This window comes from Calidris pugnax, unplaced genomic scaffold (genome assembly GCF_001431845.1).
Source record: "Calidris pugnax isolate Ruff unplaced genomic scaffold, ASM143184v1 scaffold178, whole genome shotgun sequence".
NCBI classification, from domain to species: domain Eukaryota; kingdom Metazoa; phylum Chordata; class Aves; order Charadriiformes; family Scolopacidae; genus Calidris; species Calidris pugnax.
The window spans coordinates 2,416,285-2,440,396 of record NW_015090986.1 but is presented as its reverse complement, the minus strand read 5'-3'; the positions used below and the strand labels follow the sequence as shown (position 1 = coordinate 2,440,396).

Sequence of the window (24,112 nt, the reverse complement as noted above, 5' to 3'; positions counted from 1 at the left end):
CTCACATGCCTTCATCAGTTAGTGTAAATGACCATGTTTGGTTTTCCTCACTATCTCCCTTGCTGGTCAGGTTCATGTCCCTGTATGTTTTTGTTTATGACTTCCTCCTTTCCTTATGACCCCCTTTTTGCATTGAAAAAGGTCCTTGACCAGATGGTCTTAACGAAGCAGACATTCTCCCTCCACATATCTTTGCACTTGAAAACTAGCATTTTGCCTTTAGCTAGACACTGTAAAATTGTTGTATAGAGGTATCAGTTGCAAACATGTAAAACACAGTTTCTGTTTTAATATCCTTGCAGATGAAATGAAACTATTAGAGATGAATTTACCTGCAGGAAAAAACAGAATTCTGAAAAAAGAATCAACATCTAAAGAAATACAGAAGACACTACCCAAATGTGTTAAACGACAGTCCAAGCAAAATAGTTGTCTGGATCAAAGCACTAACGAGATTTCACCAAGGAAGAAAGCTAAGCTGAGCACTAATGAGGCTGGGATCCAGGGTTCAGAAAGTAGCTTGCAGCCAGATGGTTGTTTAACTGAGGCGAAACAATTTGAAGGGTCGACTGTAGAATCGCTTTCCTTGACAGATCCTGCAACATCAGTATCAAATTTTCTGAAAGGGACCAAACCCATCCAGGCCTTGCTTGCCAAGAATACCGGGAACAAAGTGACCTTAACAAATCAACTGTCACCTCCCCCAGGCATAAATGTGTCTACTTCTGAAAAGCCAGTTATATCACCTTCGGAATCATCACTAATAAAACCAGCATTGCCCTGCCAGACCAGTTCAAAGACTCCTTTACAAATGGTATACAAAATGCCAAATGGCCACTGTGTACCAGTAGACCTTCACAACAGCTCTGTGAAAATTCAAATGCAACCTGTGATTGACCCTAAAACTGGAGAAAAAGTCATGCAACAAGTTCTAATTTTACCTAAGAATTTTCTTATTCAGCAGAAGGAAGGAAAAATGGTTTCCAAGGACATTCAGTCACTACAACAAAAATCACCTGAGATGCACTATATAACTTTACCAGAAATATCAAATGTCAGTGTTTCTTTAACACCTGTACTGGTAACAGGCCCTGCAAACGCCACTGCTCAGTCACCTAGTACAATTTTTAACAGCAATATTACCCACTTGTCACAAGTGACTGTCCCCATGAACACTACACAACCACTGCCTGTTGTAACTTCAGCAAGTAACTTATTATCATCAACAAATAAGGTAGGCCAAACTGAAACTGACAAAATCAAGACTATGGTTTCAACTGCCACATTTGCAGTGTCTTTGACTTCACCTACTCTTCCCACAGCTAGCCGGTCTTTGATATCAGCAACGGCATTAAGTGGGTCTATAAACACTGCTTCTGCCTGTCATAGTCTTGCGTCACAGCAGACAGCTGACTCCTTTGAAACTAGGCAAGAGCTGAAGACAGTGTGTATAAGAGAATCACAGTCTATTCTGGTCACAACACGAGGTGGAAACACAGGAATTGTTAAAGTGCGAACAAACCCAGACCAGATTTCACCTAGTGGTTTATCTTCTAGTTCAGTTTTCACTTATGCACCTCAAATTCAGGCCTTTCTTGTGCCAAAAACCACAGCATTATCATGCTCTACTCTTTCATCTGTAGCAACAGCCACCTCTGGTCTCCCACATATTGGACAATCGTCTCTTTCTGGGTTTGCTCCCTCAACAGCTTCTTCTGTTAACATTCCAGCTTTCCCAGCTGATTTTACCCAGGCAATGGAGAACAATATCAAATTCACGTTACAGCAGCCTGCTGCTGGGGGCACTTTTGGTCAAGTAATAGAGAACTCCTGCTACGTGTCGTCTCCTCCTTTATCCTCCATTTCACTGGCTAGCAATTTGATTTCAGCAACTCTAAACAGCCCTGTTAGTGGGACTAGCGTTGGACAAAATAACACTGTCATAACTCCAAATTCTTCTGTGCAGCAACAAGGTGATACTAAAACTAAAACAAATCCTGTTATGCAATCTGAGTCTAATGCAGCAATAAATGGAGATTTAATCGGTGGTACTCCAGTCCAGAAACTTACATTAGTCACAAATCCACCTATTTTGTCACCTTGTGGGGCATCAGGAGTCAGTATTATACCGTCTCCAGGATCCACTGCTGTTAATGCTCAGAAGTTGGTTTTCATTAACACACAAATTGCCAGTGGCCCATCAACTGCCAATCTAGTTGCAGAGTCATTGAAACATAACCTTCCTTCTTCCCTAAGCAAAACCTTTGTTAGTGCCACAGAGCAACCACAGCTGGTTCTGATCCCATCTACGGTAGGAGCACCAATAAGAGTAAATCCATCACCAACTATTGCTCAAGTAAAAGATGTGAAAATTGGACTAAATATAGGCCAAACCATTGTAAATACTAAAGGCAACGCACAACAGGCTCTACCAGTTAATATATTGCATTCGGCTGTTTCTAAGGGAGAAGACATAAAGAGCATGGGCTTGGCACTCTCTTTGACAACTACTAGTACTTTGGTTCCTGTACCAAATTTTACGAGTCAGAGTGCTGTGTCAGTTAATGAGTCTGTATGTGTTGCAACAAAAGCTGAAAATGCCTTTACAGTAACAACAGCAAATGCATGTGTAGAATCTGTTTCAGCAATACCAAGTGGGACTTCTTCTGGGACACGGCCGACTGTCTTGATTGGTGGAAATGATCCCTCAAGAGTAAGACCAATTCTGGGTAATCGACTGTGTACGTCAAGTATTGGAAATACTGTGGGTATATCAACTGTGAAAACAGGACATCTTGCTTCATCTGTGCTGATTTCAGCAACGCAACCAGCAGTTTCTCCTCAAAACTTACCATCTGCTTTGCAATTTCCGGTGATTAGCTTGCCTGGATCTGTAGCCACCCCCCACAAAGTGTTACATACAATTCCTCAACTGGCAGCAGTTCCAGCTTCTCCTCCAGTACCAAAAAGCCAGTTGCCCACACTGGTTCAGTATCAGTCATCAGGAGTTTCAGCTGCTATGCCAAATAATGCAGGTATTCACAAACCTCAGAGTGTGTTGCCCCCTTCGTCTCCAAATGCAGGTAAAGTTACTGGTTTTTCCAATGTTTCTTCCCTACAATGCCAGCAGGTGCCTCCCAGTACAGAGAAGCAAAGTCATGCTTACACTTGTGCTTCTACCAGTCAGATGTCTGCAGCTTCACCAACTGTAACAAGCAAGGCAGGAGGTCAGTTGAATGAACCTTGCATTCAACAGAAAATAGTCATTAACACCTGTATGCCTTTGGCACCTGGAACTCAGATAATGATTAATGGTACTCGTTTTGTTGTTCCTCCACAAGGCCTTGGAGCTGGCAGCCATGTTCTTCTTCTCTCTTGTAATACAAAACAGACTCCTCCTTTAACTATTAACCACGGTCAAGAAGCTCAAGGTGTACCAATTGTTAATCCAGTAACCTCAAAAATCATGCTAGCACCAGGTAATTCATTAAGTTGGCAAATATCAAAACATCCTTTGAAAAGTTCTACAAAAATTGTGAACTCTTTTGGGTCTGCAGATGCTTTACCCATCGTACATGCAACACCGCAGGTATTTAGTACTCCAGCTAGCTCATGTACTCCACTGCCTGCAGCGACACTGTCTGTGTCTTCAGTGATAAAACCTCCTGTTAGTGTTGTAGCTACATCCTCTGTGGTTTCTGCTGCTCATCCTCCGAACTCTCATTTACCAAGCAACACTTCAGTGTTTCACTTAAACACTTCTATCAAAAAACTGTTGGTCAGCCCAGAAGGAGCCATTTTGAATGCTATAAATACTCCAGCATCAAAAGCTTCTTCCATATCTTCATCACTGCCTCCTGTTGCTGTGTCCACAAGCAGAAATCCTACCACTGTCTTCCCTGCATCTCAGTCTTCTTCCCTCGATAAACCTGACAAAGCTGCATCCTGAATTTACTGCAAATGAGCCACTTTGAAATTATGGGGATTCTTCTGACTTCGGAAGTTGTAACTGTTGAATAATTTCTTATGTTGTTTGAAACAGTTGATTTACTGAAAATTACTTAAGATTATAGTTCTTTCCTGTTTACCTGTGGGGTTTAGGAGGAAGAAAAATTTATTTAGTTTGACAGAAGTTTTCAGTGAGTTCTTTAGTAAAAAGGTCAGAAATTACTAGTGTGTTCATTAAACATTTTAGTTTGAAGAAATCTAGCCTTTTGCACATGTTCCATCTTACAGTATGGACTGTTTGCCAGTGTGTTTATGACAGTATATATCTCCTTTTTATTTGTCAAATTTATTTTTGATTTTTTTCTGTAAAAAAAATACTTATGCATTGTAAAAATGCAGTCTATGGAATAGAATTGTATATATTCATGACTTCCTAACAATCTGTACTAAACTATATGTACAAAGAACTATACTGTCTTATTTATGTTTTGTTTACATAATGTATAGTTTTTTAAGTATTTTAGTAACTTTGGACCAGTGTACTGTTTAGCAACAATGCAGAAGAATCTGCATATAATAAATCAAGTTGCTGTACTGCTTTGTGTTGGCAATAGTTTAAAAATGTGTTTATGTGTTACACCATGGCAGAACACATATCTATACATCTTCCTACTTAATTCAGATTCATCTGAGCTTTTGGAATATAGTAGAATGAAATTATTTAATCTCTACTGCTTTTCTTTGTGGTTTACATTTCACGTGATTGGATAGGAAAGAAGGCCATCCTTGTGATCCTAATGCAGAGCTGGGTAGCCCGTACCTCATCCTTTCTTAGTAAGTGTTTGGTTATATTGCTTAAAATCTCTGGCGGTGTGCTAAGACTAGAAGTAGTTTCCAGGATACCAGTCTAGGCATAATGGTTGCTGTTCAGGACTGCCATGTTTTGTCATAAAGCTCATAGATCTGTTGAACTTTTTTTGTTGTTGTTGTTTGGTTTTGGTTGGGGTTTTTTTGGTTTTTTTTAAGGTTGGACTTGATGATCTCAGAGGTCCCATCCAACCATGGTGATTCCGTGATTCTGTGAACAGTTCATTATTCTCATTTTACAGCCTTGTATGCACTTCCATGTATCTGGTAACTCTAACAAGGTCACTCTTTAATCTTCTGTCTAGCCGTAACAAGCTACCCAGTTTTATCACCAGTCATGCTTTCTAGTTCTGTATTTTTTTCTTCAGTTTTTAATTGGTCAGTCTGGAAGGACAATCCTAAAACATCACATAGTATTAAAGGAGGCCTTATTACTGCTTTGAGTGAGAATAATTCACATATTACCTAAACCTTCCCTTTTTATGCAGTGTATTCAATATTTGTTGGCTTAGATTCAGCTTTTGATCTGGTAAACTCCTTGGGTTATTTTCTGCAGATCAGCTTATTTCACAGGTGCCTGCTCCAGTGTTCATGAAAGTAGAGAAGTTTTCTGGTATCTTTTGGGACTCAGCATATGAAGAAAGGTTGCCCATCTATCAGCTCTTATTTTATGGAAGATGATTATTTCATAAGTGCTGATTTAAAATCTGAAGCCAAAGTCTCTGTTACTTACCAGTCTGAGTTTGAACATCGTTGTATGTATGGGATTTTTTTGTTGGTGTTTTTTTTTTTTCTTTAGGAACTAGAAGGGAAGATTTCAGAAGAACTCAGGAATGTTAGTTGCCTTTTTAATAGCTACAACTTCAAAGGGGGATAAAAGCTTACATGTCTGTGTAAGCAGTGTTCTTTGACTGATTTTCATCAATATGAAGCTTAAGCTTTTGCTCCTCATCCTGTCAAGTTTTCTCCTTTACCCATTTGCTATACATAGTTTGGATCTTGGGTTGAAGAATAAGACCATGGTTTACTCCCTCTGTCTTGACTGCCCTTCGTATTGTTCTGAAAAGTAATCTGGTAACTAGTTAACTAGAGTTCTGGGAAAGTCAGGGGAAGAAAGGCCTTCCATAGGAACCTTCCCTTTCTGGACTAACAAAAAAATTTGAATTGGGAAAGTGCCTCTTTCTAGATCAGCAATCTGCATCTTATCTCAGAGCTGGGAAAGATGGAAGCTGTCAGTTTTGAGGTGAGAGGTGGTTTACTCATATTTTAGAAAAAGCTACCTAGTACACTTTTCCTACTTCTCATTAAAGGTCGTATGTTATTGATTTACTACCCTGTAGTAAGCAATGTCTGCTTGCTAGAGTTTACAATATTAAACCTTTTAAATCTGACTGCATTTTGCAGTTGAATGTTACAGGTGACTTTTCCAACAGAGGAAGATGGCAGAGAATGGCAGTTTCTTCATGGACATTTTATATACTTTAAAACCATATATACCAGCCACACATTTTATTTCCATTTCTCTGGTGGAACCTTGGGACTGACTTTCTTGGATTTTTCTCTTATTGGCTATTTTTATTTATGTTTGATGTAGAGTAAATATCTACATTGCTTGGAAAGCTTAAGACTAGGTTTTACTATTGCCAGCAGCCTGGATGGAGAAAAAAATCTTGCATGACATTTTTCTGTGTGCTAATGTAGTAGAAAGATTTATGCTGTTGTCAATTCTAATAAAGAGAAACATTAGAAAAGCTTAATTGAGGAACTTGGAACTCGTGCTACGTACCTGAATGATTTCTTAGAAATGTTCTGAATTAGTACAGTATTTTATAATTGTTTTTTAAATATTTTATAATGTGGCAGGCATAAATTTTGCAACATGCAAAGTTTGATTCAGTTTGATTAGAATTTTCATGGACTTTTATTCTCTACTGGACACGTGTTCAGGTTCAAAATCCTGTCAGAGAGAGGCTCAAGACTGCTATGTAATGGGTTTGCATGATGCATTATTTTGTAAAAATCAATTTTAGTCATTTTTGTGAATAAAACTCACCTTGCCATCACTCTTCTCTAATAATAATATAAATGTTGGTCAGAGTGAGACTTTCTTTCAAATGAAAGCAAATAGCCATTGATGATTTGCTACATATCTTTTGTTCTCTCTACCTAAGATACAGTACTACATATAGCACAAAAAGAACTGTAAAAAGGTAGGTTGTATTGACAGACACAATGAAAAAACAGAACCTCCTGCATCTTTCCTTTAAGTTTAAAAGACATTTAATTACACATATAAATAAATACATCTGTAAATCAGTCTTTGAAGAAAACACGTTCACCTTTTCAGAGCTTGTAAAATGCCTTTAGACCCCTACAGATATTCAGACACTGTATTATATACAAAATTTTGGGCTTACTAATTACTTTCAACATTTTGGTTGATATCTTTGATATTCATCTTAGTGGAAAAATTCTGCACAATAATTTTGCTTAGCTTTGAGTAGAAAAGTGCGTTCGTCTTGCCTCACTCTTCTAAAACGTGTGTGTGCGCTGCCATTTTTTTCTAGGGATCCTGCCCCTACCATACTAGAAGCAATTAAATTTCACAAGTATTAGGAATCGTAGAAGTACTTGTTCAAACCAGGTGTGTTACTGGCAACTCATTCAAACCCACTCTGATTTCACTGTGTGACAGCAGGGAGTACGTTGCGGAAAGTGAAGCAAAAATTCCCCTGATAAGTAAGTGAAGAGAAAGTTACTTGTCTTGTGTAAGCAGGCTCGAAAATTAATAAAAGCTGGCATCTGAAGGGCATCCCTAGCCTTACCACAGGCTTTCCACAGAGTTTGTTCCATAGCTGGTTTTGCCTATATTTTGTGGTAGTGCAGAATTTTAGTAGCTGAAATTGATTTAAGTAAATTAATGCTTACATTTGAGAGTAATTCTCAAAGTCTCAAAGACAAGCAAGTCTTACATTTAAGACTTACATTCATGCAGCCCATTTTCTGTAAGCTGCACATGAAGTGAGTTTATTGACCCAAAATCAGATTAGGAGTGCTCTATCAGACTAGAAGTCCATCTATCATGGCATCATGTTCCTTGGAGCAGTCAACAGTAGCAGGCCGAAAGAGCAAAATAACAGGCCTCTAGAGTGGTTATTCTTCTAGTATCCACTAATCTGTGATCCACACTATTCTACAGACAGCTGTGACTTTTTTTTTTTTTTAATTTAATAGCCCTCAGTGTATTATTCTGGATTAAATTGACCAATGCTTTCTAAAATTGTTACGGAATTTTTTGGGTTAGAAGGGACCTTTAAAGGTCGTCTAGTCCAACCCCTCTGCCAAGAGCAGGGACATCTTCAGCTGGATCAGGTTGCTCAGAGCCCCATCCAACCTGACCTTGAATGTTTTCAGGGATGGGGCATCTACCACCTCTCTGGGCAACCTGTTCCACCACCCTACTCATAAAAAACTTCTTCCTTGTATCTAGTCTAAATCTACCCTCTTTTAGTTCAAAACGTTTTAGTTCAAGTTCTTCTTGAACACATGTAAACTGCTACCATGCACAGTGTCCTGTGGTAAAGAGTTTTTCACACAGCGTGTAAATAAATCTGTTTATGAACCTGGTACCTGCTAGTTTCGTTTCACACAAATAATATTCATATTGTAGGATATAACAAGCCTTTGCTATTTATTCATTTTTCCATGTGGCCTATGTAGATGTTTACCATGTTGGTTGTCTTTTTTCTAGAATAAAGAGACACAGTCAATTCAATTATTTCTTATATGGAAGTGATCAGTTACTGTCATTGCTGTGTGTGCCTTTTTCAGTTTTACTAAGTGCTTGAGAATAGTACATGTTCTAAAAGGGCTACAAGTCTGTTCAGCAATGTGATGATGATTTTTCTGCCATAATTATTTCAAAATTTTGGGGTGTTTTTTCTGGCCTTGTACTAACTTTTTCATAGAAATACCAGTTGTAAACCAAATACACAGCAGTGTCAAAAGAAATTCAATTCATCCTGTAAGACTATACCACTTGCAGAAAATCATGGCTGGAAAGGCATGATCTTTAAACCATGTTATTGAAACCAGAACAAGCCTGATGCTCTCCTCTCTATATACAGTTCGTAATTTTGTTTGGTTTAGCTCTCTTGAAAATGTAGAAGGACAAACTGCTGTACTGATTTTTTAACTGTGTCATTATGTTTGTGCAGAGGATACAAGCTTAAGTCTGTCTATTAGGTGCATGATCATTTTATACATATTGGGACCCAAATAAAAATTTTTGAGTTGTTGAACAGGCCATTTTTTCAAACGTGACACAGAATATGTTCTATTTTAAGTATTTTCCTTGAACCTACAGTGGGATAAAACAAACTAAGATCTGGATAAACATGTCTTTTCTTCTTTTCTCAACATACTGAATTTGCTGATCAACCTCGATGTCTGGCGTAAACTTGGAAAGCAGGATATTTTATTGTTTCATAGATGATTGATCCAGAAGTCCTGCAGGAAGTTGGTGTTCTTAGAAGGGCTTTTATTTCAATGTCAGCTGAACTAAACACATTAAATTGAAATGGTATGTAAAAGCAAAGTAAAAGAAATGTAATTAATTGCTTATAATATTTCTTGACATTGAGTTTATTACACAGAAAGTATATTAAAATGTGCATAAATATGATTTCCCACCTTTTGCAGATGAAGACAATGAAGTACAGAGTTCTCATAGCAGCATGGAAGAACTGGGAGCGAGGTCCTTGATCCCCTGATTTCTCTTCCAGTATCCCATCCATAACTGAAGGTTAGACAACTAGATAACTGCTTTATTTTCCCCTATTCTTGCTTTCTACAAAGAAGAAAATGATGAGAAAATGAAATTGTTTTCAAGAATGTGAGTGGCACTGACAGCATCTACAAAAACTAAATAGAACAGGGAAACAAGATAGGAAAGGAACCACTATATAACTGTGATTTGTTTAATTGTCTTCAGGCTTTAGAACTTCGTTTGTTAATATTGATGTCATAAAGAACACAATATACTATTTTATTTAGTTGTTCATATTGATTCCTTCTAGCCTGCAAGTATAACATCAGTCTATTTGGGCTATCTAGAGGTCATGTGCACCTGCTACCAGCAGATACATTGAGATCCTGACCATGTAACATGCTGGTATTTGCAGAATCATTCCTCACTCCCTTTTTTTTTTAAACACATGCAGCAGTAAAATAGAATATCAAAGAAGAATTAGTGATTGGCTATTATTATGTAGGAAAGGGTGTCTTGGTTATAATAAGGAAAAAGTGGAATTATGATGGAATCAATTTGTGCCGTGTGAAAAAGGAGGCATTTTAGAATTATATTCATTTTTAACTGCTGGGGAGGAGGAATTGCTTACATGTATTTATAAAAAACCTTGTCAATTCATGTTAGCAACATGCCAATACTAAAATTACAATAGTTTGTCGAGGCTTGTCTGGCCGATATTCTTCAGTTCAGTTACATGTTATGCCTTCAAAATATTGTTCTTGCCTGTAGAGTGCTTTTCTGCAAAATGATCTTAGAAGAACCTTTGATAGAGAAACAGAAAAACCTGGGGAGGTCTGTCCTAAAGTGTTTTCTTCCTTCCATTGCCTAATAAATATGCAAAACCATAACCTCTTGTTTAAAAGAGCCCATATTTGAAAGTGAGTTTCTTATTTTGGCACATGGAATGCAAGTGATATGGCTGGTACAGCAGTCCAATTTCCTTGTATGAGCCACACCACGGACTGGGCATTTATCTCACTGTAGTGACCAGTAGAGAATGGTTAGTGGAAAGAACAAGAAATAGATAAGTATGAGTTAATTCTCCCCCATATGTGTACATGCTCCAACAGTAATTCCAGGACAACTGTGTGAACTCAGCCTGGACTTGTCTGTGACATGAAAGAACAGAATTTGCAACCAGAGAGTTAAGTACTGGAAGAAGATGGGCAGTAATTCAGAGAAGCAAAGCAGAAAAAACAATGGACATTAAAGCATAAAACTGCTTCTCTGGTTTTAGAACTGGTAGGAGAGGTGCATGAATTCTACTAAAAAGCAGAAGTTTTGAACAGGGAATTGACTGTCAAATACTGTTCTTGTCCTTCAAGGTGTAGAGCATGCAGACTGCATATCCTGGTGACTACCAATATAAGAAAAACAGGTGACTTAAACCTCTGTTTTCACCAAGAATGTTCAGAAAGAGATTTCAGGAGATACAGAAATAAGAGTAATTTATTACAAGGTAGGCCTGTGATACCTTTTAATCCTTGCATGCATACATTAGATTAACATTCTATGAAATAGCCAACACTTACCCTATGATTTTGTTGTTTTACTGCAAATTTTGAAGCTCTCCAAGATTTTTCTGAATATGGTTACCAGATGACAAGCCTCAAGTTGCTTCTGCAAACCTGGCACTGAACAGTGTCTATAAGGGACAGCTCCTGAGGGTCAGTAAGGAGTTACTTGGGGTGTAAGTGATGGTACACAGAAACAGAAATCACTTACTTCTGCCAAGGTAAATGGGGAAAGACAAACTGATAGAAATTGGAAGATTAGACACTTCTCTTAGAAGATACTCTTCAACAACAAATTAGCCAGTTCTTTTTCCTAATAGCAACAGGAATGCAGCTGATGATAAGGTAAATTCAAAAAAGAACTGGGTAGAAAGAAAGCTGCTTTTCTGTTTAAGCAGAGAACATAGTGAATGTGCAGCAGAGCAGTCTCTCTTTCCCATCCAGAAATGGAAGCTAGCAGAGTTGAAAATACCTTACACAATTAGTATTGAAAGACTAAAGTATTTGTATTAGGCTGTCACTCTTTGTCTTGTACTGATTTGACAGAACAAGGGGTAATGGCTTTAAACTGGAGAAAAGCAGATTTAGATTGGAGATTAGGAGAAAGTTCTTTACTATGAGGGCTGTGGAGCACTGGAACAGGTTGCCCAGGGAGGTGGTTGAGGCCCCTTCCCTGGAGATATTCAAGGTGAGGCTCGATGAGGCCCTGGGCAACCTGGTCTAGTTGGGGGTGTCCCTGCTGACCGTGGGGGCGTCAGACTAGATGACCTTGAAGGTCCCTTCTGACCCAGATGACTCTATGATTCTGTGGTTCTATGATTTGTACTCGACTCACGTGATATACCTCTTGGGGAAGGAGCAAATAAATCATATGGCCCAAACATGTATTTGGGGCTATACCAAAATGGTTTGGAATTGTGAAGGCACATTTGCTGCTCTAGCATTGTTCCAGTTTTGTCCCATGTGAGTCCAGCAAGAGTGGAGTTTACCACTATCGCATGGCAAAGAGATTTCAGGGGGATCTGGAGAAGGTAATAACCGATGTAGCTTAGGTGTCAACGGTGGAGTCACAGTGGATTTTGCATTCTGCCCTTTTTTTCCTGGTGAAATAGATCCCAGAAGTCTCTGGTTCTATCTTGATGAGTAAATTTGAGAGATGGCTCAGGGTGGATGAGCATGAGATGGACCATGGTCTGTTCTTCATATTCCCATGAGCACAAGGCATTTAGGAATACTGCTACACCCAAAAACGTGGTCTTTTGCATTGGCCCAGGAGTAGAACCTATGTGGACAATATGTTTTGAAGAGCTAGATTTTTGCAGCAAGGGAAGTGATAGTTCTTTCTGTTTATTAGAAACCAAGCTGCCTTTAAGCCAAGGATTTTCTGGGGAAAGGAAGTAAAGTGAGAATCAGAGGATTGTGTAAGGATGCAGAATATGGAGGGTCAATTTCAAAAAGTGCAGAAGGGCTGGTTTTTAGCTGTCAGGATGTATGGGATGTGTAGATAGTAGCTGTAGAGAGCTTTTTTAACTTTATACTGCTGCTAGTTTACCTTTATTACTATATGTAAAAGCTTAGTGCAGACGTGTGACCAAAAGACAGCACTGGAAACTTGTAAGCGCTTTTCAGATCTAATGGGCAACAAAATGTGTTTAATGAAACAGGGTGAACACACAACAGTCTTTCAGTTTTGTTGCACAGTTTAATATGCAGTCAACAGAAAAGTACACTTCTCCAAAGCATAGAGGAACTCATGGACCTTTACATAAGAAGTGAAAATGAGTTTGCTTTTAAAGTCAAGAAAAGGTACTCTTATGTCACATAAATACATGGACATACACCAATAAAGTAATGGATATTTTACTAGGCATAAACATGAATCAAAATATGCTAGCAATATTTTATTTAGCTGAAAAACTACATGCGATATGGTTAATACTAAAGCCGTTCTTGAGGCCAAGATAACCTGTCTGCATCCCCAGTCACAGCGGGCGTTAAGCCGACAGAGATTGCTGAGGTGGACATCACTGGATCTCCTGGCAACCAGCTGCACGTGCCAGTGCCATTACACTGGACTGGGGAGACTCTAAGAAGCCAAGTGCTTCCTGCAGGAAGCCCTTGGTGCTTTATTTTATCACAGCTCTCTGACGTATACGGTGTATACGCTATGGCTCTTGGCCCAGTGAGTGTTTCGCTACATGGTTCAGTCTGTCAGGAGAATGGCACTCGTCAGGACCTGCTGCAGTTATAATTTACCAATCTGACCAAAACACACTATATTAATGAAAGGCCTGGTTTTCCACGTTGTTCATTGTATGTACGTAAGGGTTGAGTGCTTATCTATAGAGATAGTGCTAAGATCCTTCTGTACAAATAAGTTTTAATAACAATGTTTCTGCTTCTCTGATGGAAGCAGATGAATGCAGACCAGTAGCTAGCAGAACTTCATTCTCCAGCTTTGACCAGCCACCTCTCTTTGTCAGCATCCTGGGGGAGAACTCAAATTGCCTAAGGGTTTCTTCATTTGCACATTTGGTGGGAGAAACTGAAGCGCAAAGATCATATTTGTTGAGAGTTGTAGTTGTAATACGAGGCATCTGATTGCAGCAAAAATGGTCAAATAAGTGGAGCAGATTTTTGACTTTTACATCCTCCCTGTACCATACCTGACCATACCAGAGAAATTATAAATCTAAATTTTGGTGACCATTGGTTACTCTGGGGTCACATGACTGTCTAATCTTACAGCCTTTACCGGAGATTAGAAAACTCTATACCACATTCTCCATGTTGTAGTTGAGAATTTTCTATGCATTTCTTTTTCTTTTTTAGTGGACAGACACTCCAGGAAGTTTTAGCTTTTCTTTGGTCAAGTGCAGTGTGATGGAGTGTAATACAGAAAGTACACAAAGTAGCCAGTTCCTGCAGTGTGCAACCTTGGCAATTACAGTCCTCTTGCTTACAAGTTGTCCCCTGCCCTGTGTTGCTGTTTTATAATGGATCAGCAGCCAGTCTCTCCAGTGCACCCTCGCTGGGTATAGAGCCAGATTTGAAAAATGGAATTTGTAAAGGTGTTTACGAGTGATGAAGCTTCCACCCTATATAATATAGTACTCTATGAACCTCTATTTCTTGCTCTTATTTTCATGCACTAATTGAAATCTGAGACCACTGTCTATAAAGAAAGAATACTACTTTCACAGGGAGGAAAAATGGGAGAACTGTCTAAAAACTAATCATAGGTTTCCAAGAGGGCTTATCTATCATTAAGTACCTATAAGTTAGTGTCAAAGTTCAGTTGTTCCAGTTGTAGCTGCTGAGCAGTTCCAACAATTCGGCCTTGCGTAGTCCCGGAAAGAAGTTCATGTTTCTACTTAGTCAGTGTTAACTTCCTTGTGAGCTTTTGAAATGGCGAGTAGCCCATTTAATGCTGACACTACTGAAAAACGTGTGGGGTCAAGTTAAGGTTTTTGAACTCCAAGCACTTCACTTCTTTATAGGAATTAATCTTTATAGAAATTATTTTTTTCACAGCCATGAATGTATATGTCCATTCCATTCGGCTACAGCAACATGCAGTCTTTTGAAAGGATCTTGCCGCAGGGTAGAGAGTTGCAGAGTACAGAGTTGCTAACAATCATTAGCCTCAAGCTTTAGCAAACGAGTTTTGCCAAAAATTTAGTCACCCAGTGTGTTCTACATCTCTGGCACTTACTAGCTATAACCTGGCATTTTGTATATTTTCCTGTGTTGTCTTCTTCCTGTCACTAAAGTTCACAGAATTTTTTGCTTAACGGGGTATATTGGAAATGACACATGTAAGCAGCTTTTTAGGTTAAAATACCTCTCTAAATTTCTAAATAGAAACATCTTTATAAGAACATATATATTGACTATAACCTCTCACAGCAATTACAGACAGTTATTACCTTCTAAACAGTATCAATTTTACTCATCTGTATAAACATTCTTATTACAAAAGAAACATTTCTAAAAATCTATGATTTATTACTATATATGGAGTTTATGCTAGGCAAGTCAATCTGCCTGGTATTTAAAACCTTTTTTTGTTTTAAGGTGTTTGTGTTTGCATACTTAACACCAAAAAATGGATTCTTTACTAATAGCAGGTAATAATTGTTTTATGAACATAGTTCTCTTCTGTAACTACTTTTCATTTTAACAAATGTTGTACAGTTTTAGCTGCTTCCTGCGGTGACTTATCAGGCCTTATGTGTAAATTTGTTGATCTGTGTGTAATCTTAAGTAATAATCTAGCAAGTAAATAGTAACAAGGCTAAGTAAACAGTAACTGCCAAATGTATGTAGCCTAATTTATGTGTATCACAATTCTTTGTTTTCTATTACTGCTAGTGTTCTGGCAGCCTGGAAAAATTAACATGTTGGAGCCTGCTGTCTTCTATATTCTTTGAGGAACATGGGCTTCACACATTTTCTCATATGTTTTCATCATGTTAGAAACAGATGACATGTAAAGCCCTATATCCACCAAGTTCTTTGCTTTCTCTCAAGACTGCCAGAAGAAAACTAAAGGTGATTGTCATTATACCCATTGACCAGTATGAAATAATATCGGCTCTAAGCAGAAATTCCTAGGTTGCCTGGATCATGTTTTGTGAATTACTTCATTACAGGTACATAAACAACTGATGTGAAGTAAAAGCCCATTGTAAAATACCGTTGCTTTTTGCCTATCAGCTGCTGATAGGGAAAAGGTTAGTCTTTGTAACAGGGCATGTAGTCAAATGGTTTTGTCCATTCTATGACAGATTCTTGTGCAGTACATTCTAGGGAATAGTTTATTTATTTTTTAAAGAATAGTAAGGATAGTAAGGGAAGAAGATGAAAACTTTCTACTCTGGTTGGTACTCAATGGTATATACTTACTCTTGGTAGATCTATGAAGGATGCAAGATGCCCAGCCTTGAGTGTAGTATGTTAATTTGAGCACAGGACCACAGGAAATGAAAAACTTAAAACAAAAGCACGTTCAGATTTATTGAGCCATTTCAAGAACCAGTTCTGTAAACTAAGCAGGAATAATTTTCAGCAACTACTAATGAAAGCATGCGATTATTTTTTTAAAATTATTTTAGCTTTAAGAAAGTTAAGCATATACAGGAAATAAAGAAGCAGCATGAAGAAATGGAATTGGTATGTTTAGAGTTTAAGATTTCATATTATCATGGTGAATAAGGTGGTGGTGACTGATCTGCTGCAATTTTGTCATAAGCTGGTGGAGCATCAGGTACCTATGGTAAGGAAGATGGGTGTGAAAGATTGAAAAAACAACTGAGGTACAAAAAAATTACATTAAAGATGCAGTGAGCTACTTACCTTGATATCAGATATGGTATTACAGCTTAAAATAGCTGAGCTCATTCATTATGTCTTTTTTCTAAGGTTAGTTTTTGCCAATATGTTTTGCTAATACGTTTGCTAATGTTTTTTTGGTTTTGCATCAGATTAATTTCATTTGGTTTATATCATTCACCCAAAGAGAGAATTTTAAAATTCCAGGACAGATTTTTTTTTTAAAAAGGAAATGTATTTTTATATTGAGAATTCAGACTAATACAGAAACTTTTCATTAAGTCTTGATGCAGGTACACTGTCTTATTTCCAATGTTAACAGTTTATGCGGCTTATTTAAAATTTGTTGTAAATTAGCCTTTTCCCTATTCTAAAACTATTTAAACACACCCGTAACTCGACATATATATTTATCAACTAAGTTATTTCCATTTTTTTAAATTACAGGTTTGAACGTTTATCTTTCCATAATGAAGCTAAAACCTTGAAGTTTTATAATGTGCCCTGAAAATCCTTGTCAGGATATAGTATACCAGACACAGTCTATTTGTTCTTTGTCAGAATGGTGGAACATCTGTTAGGGAGATGTTTGTTTATTCAGTATATTTCAGCATTCAGCTGTTACATCATTTTAATAGATTGCATAAGGATGATATAACTTAAGAATGAAGGTAGGTGAAATAAGAGAATTTTTTTACAAGACTTATTCTTAATATTAGTCTTAAAAAAACCTTTTAACAGTAAAACTTGTGCAAAATACTACTTTTTAATACTTTTTAATATACTTTTTAATACTTTTTAATACTTTTTAAATACTACTTATACTCAGAGGTATTGAAGACCCAATCTAGAAGAACACCCCAAGAAAGAAATCATCAGCCTGTGACTGTGTACCAAGATTGTCTTACTATGTTATAAGTAAAAGAAATCTTGAGTTGCGACTTACCACAGAATTAAAGTTTCTGTACTCCTGCAGAGCCATTTTGCAGTCCAGCATTGTTCCTTCACCTACCACGGTTCGTACTGTGCCCACACTAGAGCTTTTGCTCTGTGACAGTTCATAAAGAAATATGGGGAAGATGAAAGGAAGAATAGAAAGTCAAGTTGGAACAAATTATGCATCATTTAATATTTGACAGCACATTTACAGTATGTCTTAGCATCTGAGATTAGGGGCAGACAGAAGGCCAGCAAGTAAGAGAGGTAACCTGCCTATCACTTTTTGCTGTCTGTGCTGAGACATTCTCTCCTGTATCATCCAGTTACATTGCCAGAAAAATGAGGATCACATATTTTAGGTGAAGGACTGCTGCAGGAACTGACAGGTTCTCGCATACCTGAGTGCTTCCTTCCTTTTATCCCACCCATTTCTTTCTTTAATCTCCAACTTCTTTCTTTTCCGTTTTCCACCATTTCTTTTGTATACATTCTGTACCAGTCTCCCCTAACCAAAAAGCCTAACAAAAATTCAGTTTTCACAATCAGAAAGCATCGATCTGCAATGAGAAGGAATCAAAAAAGAAATTGTGCTTTTTGCCATGACATAGAAAGCAGGCATGAAAGAATTCTTTTTTGCTTCTTAAAGGTTTTTCTGAGTACTTCATTTTTGCAACATTTCACTCTGAAAGTTCAGGTTTTATGTATTCTGCCAGTTGATACATGTATTAGGTAGATCACTGGAAATGTAACAGGACGGAGTTGTTGGGAACAGTAAGGAAATGGATTTGCTAACATAGATAAAAGGTATGTTTTTAATTCCAAGCAGTCACATCTTTTTTGAAATAGTAGGATAACTAGAAGAAGTTTACTGTAAAACATGTAATTGGATAATACTTTAAAGGACTGAAAGTGGCTTCCCTTTCATAGGAGATGGAGCAGAACTTCAAATAAAAAGCTTTGAGACTTCTAACAACAGATGTTATGAGAAGGATTGTTATGTTTTAAAATATTTTTTAAGAGACACAAAGTAGAATTTTTTAGAAGTAGTGTTTAGAAAGCAAACCTCAAACCTGCCCTGCTTCTTTGTAAATCTAAAAACTGCAAGTCAACTCCTATACAAATAAATCATGCATCACTCATACATGATTATAGTATTTACTTAGTTACTAGTAGCTGTTATATGTACTTCTTAGATTGACTCTAAACATATCTGACCTTATTTCGGGGTAAGCCTTATGAGTAGTGCATATGTTATTTTTATTTAAATGAAAATACGCAGAACACATCTTGGGTTTTGTGTAGATATTAAATAGAATGCTTCCTGGAGATCAGTTTTTCCACTGAGGTACTGTGAAAGTTGGGCAATTGTCTGCATCTCCCTGTGCTTCTGCTTCCTCTTACCCCTTTGCCTGGCTTCAAGTTCTTTGGGGCAAGGTGTGTGGTTTTATCTGTGGTATATCTCAGCATATATATTGCTGAGTTAATGAAGTTGTGTCACAGGGTCAATGTCCAATGCAATGACATAATGCTACTAATGATAATATGTTGTAAAAATAATAGCATGCTAGAAAGTGAGCCGCTGTGCTTACCCGCAGACTTTTATAGCCACTACGTCTTTTGTAATACCAGCAGCCAAAGATAAGTAAAATTGCCAGCACCAAAATGAAGAGTCCAATACCCAGAGCTCTGTTGGCAAAGCAAAACAAAATAGTTACCACCAGAACTAGAATCATAGAATCATTGAGGTTGGAAGAGACCCTTGGGATCATGGAGTCCAACCATCTACCCTACTCTACAAAGTCCCCCCCTACACCATATCCCTCAGCACTGCATCTAAACGTCCCTTAAACACAGCCAGGGATGGTGACTCCACCCCCTCCCTGGGCAACTAGACGCATTCTTCTGGGAACAAGAGTGATTAGAGCAAAAGTTTGTATCAGTATCCTTTTAACAGCCGAAGGCATGGAGCAGAATTTACTGCAGAAAATAGACAAAGTATCAATAACTTCAGCCGGGCTCTGTAGGTTAAGCAGTTTGCTAAATTAGCTTCCAAGTTCTTAAGCCTTTTAAAAATGAGGAATACATTGCTTCTAAGATAATAATCTACCAGTCACTACTGCTTCTAAAAAAATCCCTGCCTGTAAATCCAACAAACAGCATTGTGCTATTGGAAGAGAATGTCTCTGCCCCACCTGCAGGGACACAGCTCATGTTTATTTGTTGAGAAATGTATCTTAATTGCATATCTTTGCACCACCACCGCTGGTGACAGAAGGATTTTTTTGATACATAATACACTACCCAACCTCAAAACCTGAATAAGAAACTTAATTATTCATAAAGAGCTCTATAATTCTTTAGTTCTTGTTCCGTGACATGGGAGGCAGAGTATTGATACCACTAGGGCATTTTAGGGAGCGTAGGGTTTGCAATCTGTGCTGTAAGACATCCTTCCTACTGCTTACCGGGGACTTTGGAGAGGGAGCACAGTTCCACTGTGTCAGAAAGCAAGCTGACAGTAATTGCAGCTGAAAGTAATTGCAGTTTCCTAGTCACAAACCCCCTCCACCTGTGCTAATATCCTCCCTATTAAGACAGGCAGAATTCACTCCCCATTTTTCTTTCTTCTTTGCGTATACGGGAACAGAAATGTCTGCAAAACATTTAGTGGGAGAAGAGGACAGGGAAAAAAATGATCATGATTCAGGATAAACCCATTCCTAACATACTTTTATATATCTTATATCTGGTTGCCCTGCAGTAATTACCACCAGGCTTTTCCGTTGGGACTGGGGAGTGAGCTATGTGACTTATCAAGAACTTTTTATATCTATTTGCTTTGTTTCCACTGACTCACAGTCTCGTGAAGGAGTGCTTCCTTGTGATCTGAGAAGCCTGAAAGAAGAGGCAAGCAGTTCGTGTGGCAGAACAGGCTATCTTTTTGTCTGATCTGCCCCTGTGGTGTTTGAAGCATGAAGCCCCTCGGAGCCAAAGGAATTTTCTTTTTTGCAAGTATCACAAGTATCTGAATCTTGCAAACCCCTTGAAGACTTTGCATTGGCTGGAGATCTGTCCAGCCCAAGAATACAGCTCACACCATTCACTTGCTTCCTGGTGCAGCCGTGTTGCAGCTGATCTTCATGAGATGTCTCCACTGGGTTTGTCACTGGCCCCAGCACAGTTAAAACTTGGAGAGACAACTTCTCGAAGCAACCGCTGCTTTTCAACATTTTGAGACTGCTTTCTGCTTTTTGTGTGCTGCCTACTTTTAGCCTGTATCCCCCGCAGTAATTATGTCCTTTCTGCAGTTGGTGATTTTAACTGCGAGTTAACTCCTTCCCTGCCTATTCAGAGGCTGGTATGAGAAGGGTCTATGCAATTTCTTGCAATAAAGTTGCAGCTGTGCTATTAGGAATCTGTGCTTATATCCTGAATGTCTCTTCTGGCACTGGAAAGAGAGAGTCACTTTTCCCTCGCGTATCTAGAAAAATGGCTTACAGTTGCAGCCCCTGGAATTCATGGCAGTTAAGAGGTGAGTGTGCTTAGTTTTAAGAGCTGAGACATGACTAGCCAGCTTTTCTTTCAGAAAATTGACCTGCTTTGGAAGGACTACGAGAGATCTTACTCTTTTGTTTATTCTCTCTGCCCAGGGATGAACACAGAGAAATAAATACCTTGCAGTCTGTGTGTGGGCCAAGCCACCAAGTTTGGGGGCCAGTAAACTAGTACGAGAAGTACATTCCACATACAGGTATCCCAAGCACATTGAAAATACTTGACTAAAGTAATAACACATCATCAGTGGGATGGTGTCCGTAGTGATCCAAAACCCAACATATTTTATCATAAGCCAAAACTAACAAAGTATTAGCTTCAATTAGTTCTGCTTAAGTGAAGTCTCACCCAGAAGCAATTTACTGGGAGTCATATTTGTAGGGTATCGATGTCTCCATTTGCTTTTTTGTAGTATTTTACCATTTCTCTGGGGTTTTCACTTATATTATTCCTTAGGGTGAGACAATGTCCCTTTGAGGTTCTGAAAAGATGTGAATGTGGAGATAAAACTTAAAGATCACCTTACAACAGCCTCAAAAGAAAATGCTGAATAAGCCTCAATAAATCTGGTAATTTTATTACAAAGGTTAATGAATTGTGATCATATGATCAAACTCTAGATTCTTGAATTCTGCAATTATGATTTTTCTTAACCGTTGAAGGTTTGTTATGATTCTGCAATGACAAACTTTAGAGACGACTACAAGATATCTAAAACGCACTTCACCTAGATACAACAGTGACTTTTCCTGATATTATTCTGTACATTTCTTTTAGTGTAAAACCAGCTTACACACGAACATAGGTTTTGCTTTATGCTTACTCTTCTGCTGCCACATAGCTGTGTCCTCTTCCTCTGAAAAAGTTGCCATCCGGATGGTGGTAATTTCTGGGCATTTTGTGAGCTTGGTCCTGCTAAAACCTACAGGATAGAAATACAATGCCTTAATGCAATAAATAATTTGTTATCTTTAAAGCATAACATCGTCACCTTTTTTGTTTTAATGGGAGTGTTTTAGGGAGGCAGAACAACAGGATGTCTTCAGAATTGAGTAGATCCAGATACACATTTGACTGTCCCAATTTAAGGCAAAACTCAAAACTGTAGCTATAATCTGCATTTGAATAGCTCCACTGACACCAAGGTATTTGCACCTGAGTCCAACAGAGAAGAGTTTGACATGGTCTCTTTAGGTACTAGGCAATGGCAGACTTCTGAAGTAAAATCTCACAGGAATAGAGAAAGAAAGGCAGTTTACTTGGACAATAAAAACTATTCAGAAGAAGAAAAACTAATATTGTCAGTACAAGTAGTTGTTTCTTTATTTCTGTTATTCCCTGTAAATGCTGGAGGGCCAGCTGGTTTTCAGCCAGCATAAACTCACAGACATCTGTTGATTTTCAAATGGTTATACTAATTTATGTCTGCTGACAATCTATGCATAGACATGCAGGGAATTTAAATTATAATCCTAATTTCCAGTTTTAAGGGAATAATCACCCTGCTAAAAGCAGTCTGAACAGTTAAAAATCAAATTGATCAAATATAGTGAAGAAGAAATCCACAAGTAATTGTTTTCTGTCATTTAAACAGCACAACAACAGATCCTACTTGATAGTATCCAGCTATTCTACCTACCTTACACAGGTAAAGTACAAAACCCAGTGATGTTACTGAAGAGAATTCTAGCCAAGGAAACAAAACATTTTCAAAATTCACTTAGAGACAGTCAAGCCCCTTCTAAAACATAATTTTGAAGCAACTTAGAAAATATTGGGTAGAATAAAAAAATGCAAATCTTACCTCCTTCAGACCAGCATTCCGTCTGTTAAGTGAAAGGCATGTACAGCTTTCTTTTCCTTGACTTGGTCTGGTCTTTTCTTCTTTGATCTGTTCTCTTATGACTATCACGAGTTTAAATTCCTTTCAGTACAGCTTCTGAGTGCATTAATTAGCATGAAAGAGGCAAGGAGACAACATTTCATTTTCTTCTTACAGTCTGCATCCTTCTCTCCTAACAAGCAGCTCAAAAACCTGTTATTTCTTCATTTATTACATACCCCTGAGAATTGGCCCAAAACCTTTTTACCAGTCCGATCAGTACAGCCTCATAGAGCAGGCAGACTGCTTCTAATTCAGACATGTTTTGATTTAGGGCTGATTGTTTTGTGAGAGAGGGCTGCTGTTTTCGCATGTGTTCAACTATAGCTTTGTTTGTGCACACTTTTTGGAACACAGTTTGTAACATTGTGGAAATTTGTATAGTTGGAGCATATCCATAGATGGATATGCTGTTATACCCCGATAGAAGTGTCTTAGATTAGGGCGAGTGCAGTTTAATTTTGTACAGAAAAGCAAATGCAGCAACAAGAAGAGAGTCTGTCCCGTGGGCTGCAGAACTAACGAAGCCTGGTTTCCTATGGATTTGTGTGAATTGCCCATTCTCGCACTGCAGTAATTCCATTTACAACACCAGGCATGAATTAGCAGTCTGTGATTAATTCAGAGGTCTGAGTACTCTGGTGGACCCGCAGTATTAATTACTGCCAAAAAAAAAACAACTGTAGAAACCATGTCATTTGTCCCAATTAATCATTAATTTGGGGCTCTCTATCCCCTCTCTATCTATGTTTCTATTGAGGCTCTATAATGTATCCACGGATACATATTATTTTTTTTAAGTCTGAAGGACTCAAAGCTTTAACATTTTTGCTTATCTTTGAAGCTGTGAACCTGGCTGTTAATGTGGTTGAAAATGGCTGACAGACTCAAAAGTGAAGAGGAAAGAACAAATAGCGTGAGAGATCAACATCCACTTCCTCAGAAAATCAGATGATAATTAACATCAATATTCTTACCCAGTGCAGGCCTGGGAAAAGCCAGACCATTTTTCTGCTTGTGTGTTTTGCCTAATTATGGTAAAAATCTGTTCTTTCTTTGGCTATTTTTCCATGGTGGTGCCCAGTGACAGGACCAGAGGCCATGGGTACAGACTGAAACACAAGAGGCTCCAGCCAAACATCAGGAAACACTTTTTTGCTGTGATGGCAACTGAACCCTGGCACAGGTTGCCCAGAGAGGTGATGGAGTCTCCATCTTTGGAGATACTCAAAAGCCATCTTGGGCATGGCCCTGGGCATACAA

General features: G+C 38.2%; 2 protein-coding genes across 3 annotated transcripts in view; one reads left to right on the top strand and one right to left on the bottom strand.

The window, feature by feature from the left end:
• The window catches only part of KIAA2026 (KIAA2026 ortholog), a 56,114-nt gene extending 47,518 nt beyond the window's left edge, over positions 1 to 8,596 (top strand). For both annotated transcript variants that reach the window (XM_014953939.1, XM_014953940.1), the window contains one exon: positions 303 to 8,596. In XM_014953939.1, coding sequence (XP_014809425.1) covers positions 303 to 3,949 — 3,647 coding nt within the window. In that variant the 3' untranslated portion in view covers positions 3,950 to 8,596. The remainder of the gene's footprint in view (positions 1 to 302) is intronic.
• A 7,531-nt stretch (positions 8,597 to 16,127) lies between these two features.
• MLANA (melan-A) lies at positions 16,128 to 22,888 on the bottom strand. The gene is made up of 5 exons (XM_014953942.1): positions 22,772 to 22,888; positions 21,791 to 21,889; positions 19,002 to 19,098; positions 17,420 to 17,521; positions 16,128 to 16,412 (listed from the first exon to the last, which is right to left on the bottom strand). The coding sequence occupies exons 2-5, from the start codon at positions 21,862 to 21,864 to the stop codon at positions 16,344 to 16,346; spliced, it is 342 nt and encodes a 113-aa protein (XP_014809428.1). The 5' UTR covers positions 21,865 to 21,889; positions 22,772 to 22,888; the 3' UTR covers positions 16,128 to 16,343.
• Between the last annotated feature and the right edge of the window lie 1,224 nt (positions 22,889 to 24,112).